Source organism: Lepidochelys kempii, chromosome 13 (assembly GCF_965140285.1).
Source record: "Lepidochelys kempii isolate rLepKem1 chromosome 13, rLepKem1.hap1, whole genome shotgun sequence".
Lineage (NCBI taxonomy): Eukaryota > Metazoa > Chordata > Testudines > Cheloniidae > Lepidochelys > Lepidochelys kempii.
The window spans coordinates 30,058,093-30,073,791 of NC_136392.1; the positions used below are offsets into that span (position 1 = coordinate 30,058,093).

General features: G+C 46.0%; 1 protein-coding gene across 1 annotated transcript in view; it reads right to left on the reverse strand.

Annotated features, from left to right (window-relative positions):
• Positions 1 to 1,474: 1,474 nt before the first annotated feature.
• SAMHD1 (SAM and HD domain containing deoxynucleoside triphosphate triphosphohydrolase 1) overlaps positions 1,475 to 15,699 on the reverse strand; it is a 65,200-nt gene continuing 50,975 nt past the window's right edge. Inside the window, exons 13-16 of the mRNA XM_073309943.2 lie at positions 15,006 to 15,101; positions 6,044 to 6,148; positions 5,552 to 5,689; positions 1,475 to 3,246 (exon numbers count right to left, since the gene is read on the reverse strand). Of these exons, the coding sequence (XP_073166044.1) occupies positions 3,118 to 3,246; positions 5,552 to 5,689; positions 6,044 to 6,148; positions 15,006 to 15,101 (468 nt within the window). The 3' untranslated portion in view covers positions 1,475 to 3,117. The remainder of the gene's footprint in view (positions 3,247 to 5,551; positions 5,690 to 6,043; positions 6,149 to 15,005; positions 15,102 to 15,699) is intronic.

Below are 15,699 nucleotides of genomic sequence, written 5' to 3' on the forward strand. Positions count from 1 at the left end.
GTGGCACCTTAGAGACTAACCAATTTATTTGAGCATGAGCTTTCGTGAGCTACAGCTCACTTCATCGGACGCATACTGTGGAAACATGGTCTCTGTGTATATAATGTCTTCTGCAGTTTCCACAGTATGCATCTGATGAAGTGAGCTGTAGCTCACGAAAGCTCATGCTCAAATAAATTGGTTCGTCTCTAAGGTGCCACAAGTACTCCTTTTCTTTTTACACATTCTTCTGTTGCTTGTCACGAGATGGGCCTGAATCAAAGCCCCAATCCCAGCAGCCCAAGTTGCAGGAGAAGTCCAAACTCTCCCACTGCCTCGTGTCCCTGTAACAGGCCAAAACAAATCCCACAGCAAAATCCCTCCTGATTCATCCTCCCATGAGGTCATGGGGCAGTGCAGGGCCTGAGCAGAGCATGGTGGTTAAAACCCAGCCCAGAGACTGCCACGGTGGACCTAGAGAGCCTGCAGCACTGATGAGCTGTTGGCTTAATATGGCATCAGACTTCTCACCACAGCTGGGGTGACTAGGAGCTAGCTGTGAACTCTGTTCAGACTTTGGAGGCTTAAAGCACATGGGATTCAGCATTTGGATTCCCTCACAGCAAGCTGAAGCCCAAGAGGTGAGGAGTTAGGAAGAGGTGGCTCTAGTCTATCAAGGACTGTGTGGCTCCACATATTGAACGCTAGAGTTACTTGTAAAACTTGAAGAAATAGGCAGATGAATCCAAATCAAACCCCCTGGCAAGGAAAGCATAGAGAGGTTTACTGGGCAATGGAATGCAACACCTAGGGAATGTGATGAGGCCCCATTACTGGATACATTCAACACTCTCAAAAGGAGCTTTGGTACTTATGTAATCCCCTCTGGCAGATTCACAGTCCCTTTTTACTGGTCACTATCTTATCTGCCTATTAGCATCCCTCCCCTCGTCTTCAAATGCAATCATGTCTATAGACCAAACGTCACATTCTCTTCCAGTAGCATATGATGGTAAAACGTTGCTGGTTCTCTCTTTATTTATTACTCACTTACAATAGCTGAGAATTTGAGGTCACTTTGAGCCATCATGACCATTGTGGCAGCATCTCAGTAACATCATGCTAGGCACAGGTCTCCCATCTGGCTGCTCTGGGAACCTGCCACATGTCTCAACACAGGACATTGCTTCCTTGGCCTTCTAATTGGCCTGAATCCTTATTACCTTTCATGGTGCCTTAAACCTGAATTTGACTCCAATCCAAAATTATTCCTGCTCCAGGGGACTGGGAATAGAGCCAATCTCTCTCTTCCAGCATGAAGAGCTTCCAAAGCACAAGGGACATCACAGCAAACTGATGGAAAAAGTCATTCTAAATTGGGCTCAGACTTGCTTTAGCTATGAATGTCTGTCCTTTAAGAATGCATTGGGCAATTTTCATTTTAACTGTGCATTAACTGTACTATTGATTTTAATACAAACAATCCACACTGCAATTCTATGAAAAAAGTTGTATTAAAATATTTGTATACATTCGTTTTCAGTCAACTCAGGCTCAGTTAGTTTGAACTATAAAAAAAAAAAAAGATCCAGCTCAGAGGTAAAGTTTCACCTTTCAGAAGCAAAGAGCATGGCTCTCTCAAGCAAAAGATTTTCTATAGAACACTCATTAAAATAGTTTCAAATAAGCAAATACCTTGAAGTGACAGCTGTGAAATGAATACATTATTCTGTATGTAATGTTTCAAGTTGCCTTGAATGACAGGGTTTTAGCACAACTGCTTCACTTTCAGTTTGATGAAGTCAAGTACATTCCAGCACTGTTAGAGAGGTGCTTCCCAAGTCCGTGAAGATTTCTGACAACCACCATTTCATCCACCTGTAGATCAGAATCACTGGTAGTGCACTGAAAAGGGGGTTTGTACAACACCCCCCTCTGGTGAACATATGGGCTTCTGCATATTAAGAGAACAGCATACCAGAATTATGGCCTGCCTCCATCTGGTAATTATCAGATGCCATCTCTAGAAGGGACAGTTTAATTAATTTCATGTAACAGAGCTGGTCTCTCACTGAAGACTTATTACACTGATTTTGTATTCAGACCCACTGGTGACTAACACCTGACTTCCAAAGTCAAAGGTTCAGAAAAAGAGGTTAAGGTTGTTTTCTTCGTGTTTCAGGTACTACTTTAAAAAACGGACACAGGCAACTTAAAAATCCCATTTCTGTATGAATATATTTTTTTACTTACTATGTTTCGAGGAATCTCTAAATGAAAGACTGGAGGAAAAATCTGCCTAGTTTGTTTGCCCTGTATACTGGACAGCCATTTATCAGTAGTCAAATCGGGTCCCCACCCCATTTGTGCTGTATGACAAGACCCAGGGGAAAGAACATTTAAATGGCAGGAAAAAGTGATTGTAAAGCCACAAAAACACAATCTAAAAAACAGGGTTAAAAAAAAGCGCCACCCCTCACTGACGCACTTTTCACTTCAGTAAGGCTTAAGAAATCTGAGCTATAGGCTTGGCTCTGTCAGAACATGTGACAACACAATTATCTTAAAAGAAAGGGATCTGAAGTAGGGGACATAAAAGAGAAAAAAAATTGGGAAGATCTATACTGTCTATGACATTTGCCCCAGTAAAGGAAGCTGGGCACTTGCTGCTCACATTTCTCTGATTTTAGGGAAGTCAAAATCATGTTGAAGTGCAATGCTAGTTACACTACAGCAGTGGTAAAATATTAATTTCCTTTTGGAATTTTATGGCAGTTTGGGGTATTTCAAAAGCCTTCATTTTTAAAGGTACTCTTGCCACACAGCCCCCATACATTCAAGTCAAACACTAGAACAGCAGTTTGTTCGTTCTGCTGCAAGTACTCACTGATCACATATAAAATTCCCCTTTCAATGTCAATGCTCGCAGGGCTTTTAAATCACTATGTTACATACAGGAAACATATAGCAACTTAAAAAACTGCATTATTGTAAACTTGTTCTGTAAAGCTTTTCAAGTAGGTTTTATACAATGTGCTGTTCCCTTTCAAGTATCTTTTAAAGGGATAGAAGGAACAGCGCAAAACTGTTACTGGAAAGGCTTTAAATATTGCAAATAAACTCCATTTAACAAATCAGTTATTGAAAGAGTCTGGTTCTGGATTTTGAAGCTTCCCTGCAGTCATTTGCACTTTGCAATTCATCCTCGTCAGGGTCATTCCAGCTTGGTTTCATTGGAGTTAGTTCAGGGGCGACCACATCACCATCCTAGAAAGTAATTGAAAGGAAGTCGAGAAAAAGTTACCAAGTTTTACAAGCACATTCTTACTTTATTATTTGTCTTACCAGGACCTCATTGTGCTAGGTGCTGTACAAACAGAACAAAACAAGAAGCACAATTTTAGGCTTATGAATAGAAAGGATGAGAAATGAGCCATAAACGGGTCATTATCAATGACTGAGCACTTTGTAGGTGAGAACTCTGTACAAATGTATCCGAGTTGTTCAGCTGGTTCCCAAAGCTTAGTCACCAATAAATCCAGGAAGTTGGTGAGCCAGAAAATACTTAGTGTATTATCACACAAAGTGAGCCCAGTAACCATCCCATTGTCCATCTCAAATTCAGCTGTCCAATACTGCCACAACAAAGTGCTGAGATCCTGCGGCATGGATTACCCACATTCAGTTTTACAGACTTGGCCACGTTTCACCTGTTAAGACACATTACTATGGTGCAATGAACTGGTGTGGTGTAAAGCTGGTTGCATGATAAAATTGATATTGTTAGAAGCACGGAAAGCTTTTTACGAATCTCACATGCAAAGCACATTGTAGAAATTAACTCTGATTTGCTCTCAGAACCCAGAACTGTTACAAAAGGATGAGCCCTAAGGAGACTCACATGCCCAAGATCATGCCTGTGGAAACCATATTCCAGTGGCTGGATTTCTGGAGGTACTGAGCGACCCCCAAGATTAGCTGTGGGTGCTCAGCACCCCTGGAAAACAAGCCCTGAGGCCTAACACACTGGTTTTAGAAATGCTCAATACAAGGTATTATGCTTCGTCACACTGAAGGGATTTAAAGCTCTACATTTTTTATTAAAGGACATGAAACTAATTTGTGATGTGAGTACGTTTCTCTCAGAGCTCCTCCAGACTACATTTCATGCAGGGAAAGGTATTTGAGAAAACATCTAGACCTGAAAGAGCAGATACAGAAAGAGGGGCAGCTTAATATGAGATACAGATTAATTAGCAGCATTCAAAACCAACTGCTAAGAGAAAACCTTTAATTGCTGGAAAAAGACACCTTATCACACTGTCCGTACCGAACTTGATGTACAAGTCACACCTACTAAGGCTTACTGTCCAGAAAACTAGAGGTTCAGTGCACCTTATGCAATGCTATGATTTGCATATTTAATACATGTGAAATACCTAATTTACATTCTCATTTTATTTATAATGGCAAAAATGTCATTTGTTTCCATCATATTAACTACTCTGCTACAGTGATGGACATAAATAATTTTATCAGCTGAAAAACAAGTTTACTGGGAGAAAAGATAGAGGAGGCAAGGGGCAGCACAGGGGAGGGGATGCTGTCTCAGAAATGCCAAGTTAGCTCTATTGATATTACAGGTGCCACCCCGGCAGGCGACTGAGGTTCCTATTTCCTTCAGGATCAGTTTCTGTCTCTCTCAGAGACTGTTTTTGACCCACTGACTCAACATCCCCAAGAGCTGGGACCACAGAGGTGGCTCTGGCCCTGCCCCTATTGCAAAAGCCACAACTGCATAAAGGGCCTACAGTGTGCTCCATCCCCATCACGTCCTGTGGTATCTATGCTCTGGAGTCTGACAAGCAGCAGGGGCAATAGGCTCTACCCACACACAGCAGCAGGGACCTTCAAAACCAGGAATGTTTGGGCAGTCTCTACCCTCTTCCTGTTCAAGATGCCTTGTTTCCCCAGGAGATTGGGGCTCCTGAACAGGAGCCCATAAAAGATCAACAAAAAAAACAAATTAAATTCTCCTGGGGAAACAGGAAGCTTTACAGGCCTGGGAACTGGTCTGAATGATTCCTTAAAGAGATGCCATTGAGCCCCACCGTGGTGGTTTAGGGCTGGTCTACAAACAAAACTTGCACCAGTTAACGAAACCGATGTAAACCCTTGGGTGGATGCTCTTATTTCAGGATAAAAGTGTCTCACTTCAGTTCAATTTACACCTGTTCCCAATCAGTTTATGTTAACCTGATAAAAGCTACCCTTAAACAGAAATAAGAGTGTCCACATGGGTTTGCATTGGTTTAAGTTCACTGCTTTGGTTAGAACATTCAGCATTCCTGTGTAGACAAGGCCTTACAGGTAAAAAATCCCTAACAATGCACAGATTTTGAAGGTCCCAAGTCCATGTGCCAAGGTGAGACGCTGAAGGAGTAGGGATTATTTTGGGCAAGCTCTCTGGCCTGTGTTGTACAGGAGGTCTGACTAGATTATCACAATGGTCCCTTTTGGCCTGGGAATGGATGAATCTGTGTGTAGGGGTATTTATAAAGTAGTACGTTACCTGTGGTTTAGTAAAATCCATGTTCATACACCACTGAATAAAACACTTTGTTGCAGCATCTAAACTCTTCTCATCCTTTTTCTTGCAATAAACCCGGATCAGCTGCTCTGCAAATGTCTCTGGCAGAAGCCTTGAAACCTTTTGAATAGAGGAAAAGAAATTATACTGTTTCTTGGAATCTAGAGCCAACTGATCAATGAACTTCAAAATGTTTCCAAATGTAGGTAGAAAAATGTAAGTTCTCATTATAAAGCATAATGTGTACCACAAAATTAGGGAGTTTGACTGGAAAAATTAGTCAGTCAATCTGAAGATAATGAGGAATGGATTTTGGATGGACTGTGTTAAATACTAAGATTCCACATTGTGGTAAAACTGCACCCCACCACCACACTATTGCACAGAAGTATTTCCACAACCTGTTATATGAAAATTTCCTTCAGAAGCAGGCCGGGCATGTTTGATAAGGGCCCTTGGTAAAGCGATAGCTACCTGTTCTTTCGAAATCTTGACTGCCTGGCTCGGATCAGACTTGCAATAGAAGCGAACTTTATCAATAGGGTTCTGTTCTTTCATTCCATAGTCCATATTGATAACCTTGATGGAGACAATTCAGAAACGGATACAGATGAACAAAACACGGTTACCCACCTTTTACATAACTGTTGATCTTCGAGATGTTGCTCCATTCCATTCTAGGTGTGCTGCACCCAGACGCGCGGTTGAAAACTTTTGCTGCAGCGGTATCCGTAGCGCCAGCTGTGGTGCCCCCTTGAGTGCTGCGCTCCTGCGTCGGTACATCAGGAGCCGCTGGCCTTACGCCCTCTCAGTTCCTCCTTGCCAACAACTCTGACAGAGGGGCAGGAGGAATGGACATGAGCAACACAGCTCAAAGAGCAACAGTTACAAAAGAGGTGGGTAACTGCTTTTTCCTCTTCAAGTGCTTGCTCATGTCGATTCCATTCTAAGTGGCTCCCAAGCAGTATCAACGGAAGTCGGCTCGGAGTTCACCATCTTGCAGGTTGCAGCACTGCTCTGGCAAAGCCAGGGCTGTCTCGAACTTGCTGGGTAAGCGCATGATGAGATGCGAACACGTGAACAGACAACCAGGTAGTGGCTCTACCGATCTCTTGGATTGGTACCTGCGCCAGGAAGGCCACTGATGACGCTTGTGCCCTAGTCGAGTGTGGTCCCACGATCGCAGGCACTTTCGCCAGTTCATAACAGTAGCGGATGCAGGCCGTGATCCAGGACAAAATCCTCTGAGCAGACACTGAGCGACCCTTCATTCTGTCTGCCACCACAACGAACAGCTGTGCTGACTTACAGAACAGCTTTGTCCTGTCTATGTGGAAGGCCAGCGCTCTCCTGATGTCCAGGGTGTGTAGTCTGTGCTCCTCATCTGATGTATGAGGCTTTGGAAAGAAGAGGTAAGTATATGTCCTGGCCAGTATGAAACTGGGAAACGACCTTGGGCAGAAACGCTGGGTGCAGTCACAGCTGGACCTTGTCCTTGTAGAAGACCATATAGGGCGGCTCCAAAGTAAGCACCCTGATCTCGGACACCCTGCAGGCCGACGTTATCGCGACCAGGAACAAGTCCTTCCATGAGAGAAGCAGGAGAGAGCAGGAAGCCAGAGGCTGAAAGAGAGACCCCATGAGCCTCGACAGCATGAGATTTGGGTCCTGGGCGGGGAACGGGATCCCAGACGTGCAGGTAGACACACTCCAGACCTTTCAAAAACCACGCCATCATGTTGTGAGCGAAGATTGACCTGCCTTGGAACAGAGGATGGAAGCCAAGATAGTGGCCAGGTGGACCTTGATCGATAACCGGGACAAACCTTGGAGTTTGAGGTGCAGCAGATAATCCAGTATCTCCTGCCTCAGGGCCTGCTCGGCCCGACTATGCCATTCTGAGGCCCAGCACGTGAGTCTTTTCCATTTGGCCAGATAAGTCGCTCTGGTGGAGGGTTTCCTGCTACCCAGCAAGACCTCCTGGACACGGGCCAAGCACGGCCATTCATCCATGCTTAGCGATGCAGCAGCCAAGCCGTCAAGTGCAGCACCTCCAGGTTAGGATGCAAAAGGCTGCTGTGGTTCTGGGACAGCAGATCCAGCCAGAGGGGCAGCTGCAGCGGGGCAGCTACCGAAAGGGTCAGCAACATGCCGAACCAGTGCTCATGAGGCCACACAGGGGCTATTAGGATAATTCTCACCCTGTCTTGCTTGATCTTCACAAGGAATCAATGGCACTGGCGGGAAGGCATACATCAGCGCCCCCAACCATGGAATGAGAAAGGCATCTGAAAGGGAGCCCCTGTCCATTCCCCGGATCAAACAGAACACGTGGCATTTTCTGTTCTGCCTGGATGTAAATAGGTCCACCTGGGGAGTCCCCAACCTCTAGAAGTTTATGCTGACCATCTCCGGATGGAACGACCACTTGTGGAGAGATGAGAAAGTCCTGCTGAGGTGATCCACCAGGACATTACTGGTTCCAGGCCGGTGCGTGGCTACCAGATGAATGGCATGCCACACACAAAAGTCCAAAGGGCAGAGAGCTTCTGGACAAAGGGCCGAAGACCTGGCACTGCCCTGCCTGTTGATGTAATAGATCACGGCGGTATTGTCCGTCAGGACCTGCACCACCTTGTTCCTCAGGTGGGGCAAGAAAGCCTGGCAGGCCAGGCGAACCGCTCTGAGCTCCCTAATGTGGATATGGAAGGCTAGATCGTCCCACAACCAGTGGCCCTGGGAGCTCAGCTCGCCCAGGTGGGCTCCCCAGCCCTGGTCCGAAGCATCGGAGACCAGGGTCAGCAACGGGAACGGGGTTGCGAAGGGGACTCCCTCCAACGCTTACCTGAGGTCCAACCACCAATTCAAGGATGACCTGAGGTGGTCCAGCACCCAGACTATCCGGTTCAGGTCGTGCCTGTTGGGAATGTAGACTGACGCCAGCCACATTTGCAGGGGCCGAAGATGAAATCGACCATGTACGTACATGCGGCCATATGGCCCAACAGCCACAGGAAGGTGTGAACTGTGGTGGGCAGGTGGTTCTTTACATGGGAGATCAGGTCCATCCGACATGGCCTGAAAACGAGCTCCTGGAAGGAAGGCTCTGGCTCGCATGGAGTTGAGAACCACCCCAATGAACTCTATTCGCTGGACGGGCGTTAAGGTGGATTTTTTCTCGTTTATTAACAGGCCCAGGTTGCGGCAGGTGGAACGCACCAGATTAAGGCTCCTCTGCACTTGCTCCCGAGATGGGCCCTTGACGAACCAGTCGTCATGATACGGGAAGACCTGGACCCCTTGATGTCTCAGGTAAGCAGCCACTGGCGCCACACATTTTGTGAACACCCTTGGGGCCGATCAGAGGCCAAAGGCTAGTACTGTGAATTAAAAATGGCATCTGCCCACTATGAAACTGAGGAAGCGCCTGTGACCTGGGAATATGGAAATAAGCGTCCTTTAAACTGAGGGCAGTGTACTAGTCTCCCAGAACCACGGAGGGGATGATGGAGGTCAGGGACACCATGTGAAACTTCAGCTTTTTGAGAGACTTGTTGAGGCGACGCAGGTCCAGGGTGGGTCTGAGGCCCCCTTTTGCCTTCAAGATTAGGAAGTAGTGGGAGTAGAACCCTTTTCCTTTCGTGTCCCAAGGGACCTCCTCCACCGCCCTCAGGCGCAAGATGTTCTCAACCTCTTGAGTAAGGAGCTGCTCGTGAGAAGGGTCCCTGAAGAGGGATGGGGCAAGACTGGGGGTGGGAGGGAGGGATGGCCAAAAACTGCAGGATATAGCTCCGAGATACTATGTCCAGCACCCTGCGGTCCGAGGTGACTCGCGACCAGGCTGAACCATAGGGACGAAGATGGTTGAGGAAAGAACAAGGTGGATCTGGGAAATTGACTTGGACATCACTCTCGAGAGCACCTTCAAAACAAATGCTTCTGGCCCCCTGGCTGCTTTACCGGGCCAGGCTGCGTGGGAGGAGGAGGAAGGGTGGTGAGGACTAAAACTTGCGTGTCTATCCCTTCTCCTTGCAGACCCATTGAGGCTGCCAAGACCTTGGTGGCGGGGGTGGCTGGAACTGCTTCTGTGAAGACTGCAGCGTACGCATGACCAGAAAGCGAAGGATGGCCCGAGTGTCCTTTAACCCATACAGCCTCACATCCGTCTGTTCGGAGAAGAGACCATTCCCATGGAACGGGAGGATCTAAATCAAGGGCTGCATCTCTAGGGAAAGACCAGTGGTTTGAAGCCAGGAGCTGCACCTCATAACCACTGCCACCGCAACCACCCTTGCTGCTGAGTCCACAGTGTCCCACACTATTTGGAGGGAGCACATAGCCGCCGCAGTGCCCTCCTCTACCAGGGTGCTGATTCTTGGGCCAAACCCTGCAGGAGGGACTGACTCTTTGAGCTTACAGAGGGAGTCCCATAAGTTAAAACTGTATCTGCCCAAGAGGGCCTGATGGTTTGCCACCCGGAATTGCAGGCTGGCAGTGGAATAAATTTTTCTCCCAAAAAGGTCCAGTCTTTTGGCCTCTATTTCTGGGAGTTAAGCTAGTGTGCCCCTGCTTATCTTTTTTGTTGGCCGCAGAGACAACCAGCGAACCCAGAGGTGGGTGGGTATAAAGATACTCAAACCCTTTGGCTGGGACAAAGTACTTCTTTTCAGCCCTTTTGGAGGTGGGAAGGATGGAAGACAGGGTTTGCCAGAGGCCATGGCAATTTTGAGGACCCCATCATACATTGGTCGGTGCTGCAAACTGTTGCTGCAAGGTGAGTGGTGCGAAAGGGGCATCGTCACGACCGGCACGGCCCCACGTGCTCCAGTAAGGCCACTGGCTGTGCTGCCAATGGGGCACCGATGACGGCGTGGCCTCTCGTGCCCAATTGCGCCGGCGGAGTCTGGGTGAGGGGCTGAACTGCTCTTCCGTGCCGGAGGAATCCCCTTCCTGTGACCATGGTGGGGCCGTCGATGCCTGTGTCTGCCTGCCGACCGTTGTCCCTGGAGACCGGTGCCCGGAGTGAGAGGATCAGTGCCGGTATCGAGGGTACTGGTGTCGTGACAGGGAGCACTCCCATAGGGCAGGCAACCAAGACCTGCACCAAGAGGACGATCAGCGGGAGGCCGAATGGTGCCAGTAGTATGGGGACTGGCCCCTCCCCTTAGTCAAAATCTGCATTGAGACAGTGGAGAGCGCAATTGCGGCGCCTGAGGGAGAGCCCTGGAGGATGTGGGCTGCGACTCTGGAGATCTGGGACAAGAGTAGGAGAGCGCTGCCTCGCCTCGGGGGATTGGCAGCGCTCCACTGCCCCTTGAGGGGTCTTAGCAGCTGGCTTGTCCTCATAGGGAGCCTTTGCTGTTTCCTGCGGCACGTGTGGTGTCAGCGGCATGGGCGGAGGCCTCTGCTCTCTTGGTGCCGGGGGAGCTTGGGAATGCATCAATGCTGTCAGGAGTTTGGGTCCCCTACTGCTCCTGGGAGTTGGTGGTAGATCCTTTAAGGGGCTAAGGGCGCCAAATGGGGAGATATGGACACGTGGCTCCAGAGTAGGTGGGTGGCCAGAACTGGGTCCTTTGCCCGATGTCCCATGGCTCTTCTTGCCCAGTGCCAGGGAGCCGTGCTTCTTTTTTTCTTTTTGGGCACCAGCACCAGGAATTGGCGCCAGGCAGAGCCCGGTTCCAGGGGTGCGCTGCGCACTGAGGCTGAGGTATTAGGTGAGTCTGCAGGAAGGCTCAGAAGCCAGATGGAGAGCAGCCTCCATGAAGAGAGCCCACAAATGAATATCCCGCGCTGAGTCCTGGGTAGAAAATTTTTTACGAAAACGACACCTGTCCTTCAAATGGGATTCCCCCAAGCACTTGAAGCAGCTTCTGTGGGGATCACTTACAGGGATAGGCCTATTACAGCCCATGCAGGGCTTAAGCTCCAGAGACTGGGGCATGCCCCGCTGGAGGCGAAGTCCCTGCTGGGACTCTAACTTCTAACTACACTTAAAAGCTACTTATCAGTAACTACTAAGCAAACTGTTTACAAGGTCCTACAGCTTAAAGTCAGAAGAGATGAAACCGCTAGCCCTTGCTATGCAAGGAAATGCACTCCGACTAACCATAGTGGGTGGCAAAAAGGAACTGAGAGGGCGTAGGGCTGGCGGCACCTGATAGACCGATGCATGAACGCGGCACTCAAGGGGGTGCCAGAGCCGACCATACGGACACTGCTAAAGCAAAAATCTCCAACGACCGTGCACATGGGCGCACGGACACCTAGAATGGAATCAACACAAGCAAGCAAGCACTCACAGAAGAATACATATTTTTGGGTAGTTTTTTAGACTTGAGATTACTAAGATTCTAACAAAAGAGACACTATAATTATTAGTAGTTAGAAAATAGCAAGGATTATTCTAAAATATTTGGCACTAACTAATAGTTAATCTTTATGAAAAAACTAAAATTTGTCTCAATTGTTTCATGAAATTAGTTTCACTGATGTGATGAGCTTCAAGAAAGTTGTAAAGTATCACCTTAAAAGTGACCTACAATCAGACAGAGAGGCGTCCAGCAAACAGAGTTGAGGGAAATCTAAAGTGATTTACAGATTACCTTTCAGATATGCTTCAGATCTGTCTATATGTAGTGGTAGCCCTTAAATTTTAATTTTGCCTCGGTAACTTGACAGTGCTGCCACTAGAATATTTTTGGCAGTTGAACCAAGACAATTTTAACACACCAGTGCTGCCTCCACCCAATACATATAATTTTTCTATTTGTTTTCCAGAATATCTGAATTAAGAAAACAGAATTTTTAGGGTGGAGAGGAATGGGGCACAGAAGGCGAGAGGAGAGATCAAATCAATTTCAGCAGTGAAACACTTGCAGAGAAGCATTTCCCTTTTTCCAATGACTCAGATGTAAATGAAGGCATAGTTTGAGAACAATGGGATTACATCAGTGTGCCTGAGGGCAGCAACTGACTTGCAGAACCTTTAGTATTGGTGGGAATGCATAGACCAGGAAGACCTCTGGTTGCAGGACTGGCCACGACATGACACATTAAGTGCAGATGCAGTAAATGGAAAAACAAATGTTAAACCCTAATGATTTTTTTTTAAGCAAAGTTAACTTTTCCAAGTAGAACTGCTCTGAAAGGGTCTTGACCAAGGTCACACTGCCTATCTGCAGGAATAATGGCTTATAGGAAGACATATTCCAGTCACAAAGGTGTAGCTGGACATTGCACAACCCAAGGGAGAAGGAATGCTTCAGTCTCTTTCTACTTGCAGATGTAATACTTCCGTTATGTTTTTTTTATGCTGGTCTTAGGTAGCTATCCATTTTCAAGGTCACAACCCCCTTCCCAAGTGCAAGTCTTCCACCATGTGGGCCTTAATGTACCACAAGCACACGAGTAATAATGAGATTGCTGTCAGAGCAGGCTGATTCTCAATACTTAGGGCTTGTCTTCACTATCCACACTGCTGCAATCGATGCAGCGGGTGTCGATTTAGCTGGTCTAGTGAAGACCTGCTAAATTGATAGCAGAGCGCTCTCTGGTCGACTCCAGCTCCCTGAGAAGAGTAAGGTAAGTCCACTGGAGAGCGTCTCCCATTAACGTAGTGCAGTGAAGACACTGGGTTATGTCGACCTAAGCTACGGTGACTCCAGCTACGTTATTCAATTAGCTGGAGTAGCGTAATTTAGGTCAACTTACCCCAGTAGTGAAGACAAGCCCTTAAAAGTAACCCTGCAAAGGTTTTTACATTTAATGATTAGCAAGTATGTCTTCAAGTCCTCCTAATTTTATTTCTCTAAGTATATATGGTGTATGTATTTCATCACTAGCATAAACAGTCAACTACAATTAAATACTAAATTGAGTAATCATTTATATGGTTAAATATGTATTATTATTATATTTTATTTTTAAAATTCCTTCTTTTATTCCTCCTTGAAAATTGTCTCTTGGATACATTCCTGTGTGCTCAGCAGCTCCCGTAATTCTGTTTTCTGTGAAACAGTCCACACTGCAAACCAATGGAACGTGTTAATCACCGACTATTCCAAGTCAGAGGGTTTTCTCATCCCACGCTGTGCTGTGAGACAGCAATGTAACCACTATGCTCAAAAGGTAGCAATTTATAAAAGTGGTAGAGCTGGCTCAGAGAGCATGCCAAGAGCTGTGATGTCAGTAGGGGGAGGAGCCTATATCCCTCTCCCTTGGGTTTTCATGTGAGGAGACTCAGCCATTATTTTTCTTTTTCTTTTTGATAACAGGGGTTTTGCCAGAACTAAGGAAAATAGAGGTGAACCTTCATGGACCACAAGCCTCATTAGATGAAAAATGGAATAAATGCAAAAAAACTTTAGAGGTCATCTTTAACATACTTTAGAGAACACACCAGCAGCCCCACTGCTGGGACTGGATGGCATTTTCCCATTATCTTTTTCAGCAATATTAGTTTAGAAAGGCTTTGAGCTGTTAAGTTAGATTTGTAAGGCAGTCAAACTGCCTTCTGTGTTTTGGTCTCCCTCCCCTACTGGGAGAAAAACTTGTCCTGAGTGAAGCATTGTGTTAGCACCAACTATTCCTAGGAAACAAGACTGACAATCCAAATCCACACACACCAACTGATAGGTGAAAGCAGCAGGTATTGTTTTCTGCCAGGTCCAGAAGAGGTGAATTTATCATACCCATAATTTCTAACTGTATAATTTAAATCCATTGTGACTTTTGAAATTCAGTTTTTGTGAAGGACACTACAGAAACTATTATATTTCACAAAAAAGTCTACTGCAGTTGTTTTTAAGTTGTGGTCACTCAATACTTGCTAGCAGTCTGCAGAAAACTGGCAGGGCACATGGTGCTGTGACCACCACTCATTGCTTCTACAAGCATTCAAGGCTCTTCTTTACAAAAACTAGTAGCAAATGTTACAGAAGAGGAAATAGGAAGTGCTTTCAGGGAGCAGAGCCAGCAATGGAACAGCTAAAAAAGTAACTAAATGCTTTCCTAACACTTCTTTTCCATTGCCAAAGGGATATTACATGACAACAAATTGTATTGTGGACACCTCTCTTCCCAGGGATTGCATAGCCCATTTTCTTCTCCAATCTTAACACGAGCCACATTATGAAAAAGTTTGAGAACCCTTGATCTATAGGCTTCAGGAGTAATACATACAGGGAAACTGCTAGGCACCAGATACCAACTGCGTACTCCACACAGGGATGGGAATGCACCGAGGGTTACCTTATGCCTTATATTGTCCCTGAATTGTGTAATTAGTGTGAATGGGACAAACTGCTTTCTTATTTTGAATATAAAGTATACTCAGCTTTATTTGCAAACTTTTACATGGTACACTTGGCCCTTTGTGATACAGAAATGAAGACAGAGTATGTTTTACACTAAGTTTGCTCTGAAAGGACATACTTACATCAACTATAAAGTCTTCAGCATTCAATTCAATATCCTGAGGTGCATTCTTTGGTCTGGAAGCAACAATGTCAGCTGGCAGCCTATCATACTGCTCCTGAGAAAGAGAGAACACTTTTAATTCTATTCAAGCACTATCAGTTCCAGACCTGTGCAATTGAACCCATATATATCTGGAGAGAACGCTGCCATGCAACAACAAGGCTGGTTGAGATAAGGCTAGATTACTTTATTACTTAAAATACCAGCATTTTTAATGTAAATAATTCACTTTTCAAAAGAAAAGTTCAAGTGAAGATTTTCACCTGCATTAATAGACCATGACTACAGCTGAAGATTGTTCACATGACCAGGTGAAGCTATACAGAAAGTGCTTCAGCAGAGGGAATAAAACCTGCATGAAAGACTAACTTTGAAGTATGTACGTTTTCCATGATAATTGTGTGACTTTTAGCCAGAGATACAAGCTATTATGTTGGTGATTTTAGATGGTCCCTTAGAGAGTCACAAACATCTTTAGTGCCTAGGGCAATCTACTAGCCCTCAAACAAAAAAAAGTTGACCTCGAGGGGACTACAGTGCCCTGAACATGTACCTTTAAGCACATAATCTATGTTCCTATTAAACAGGTCAACTTCCTCAACTCCTCATTCTAAACAGGAAAACAGACACACTCAATATTTCTTACAGAGTCT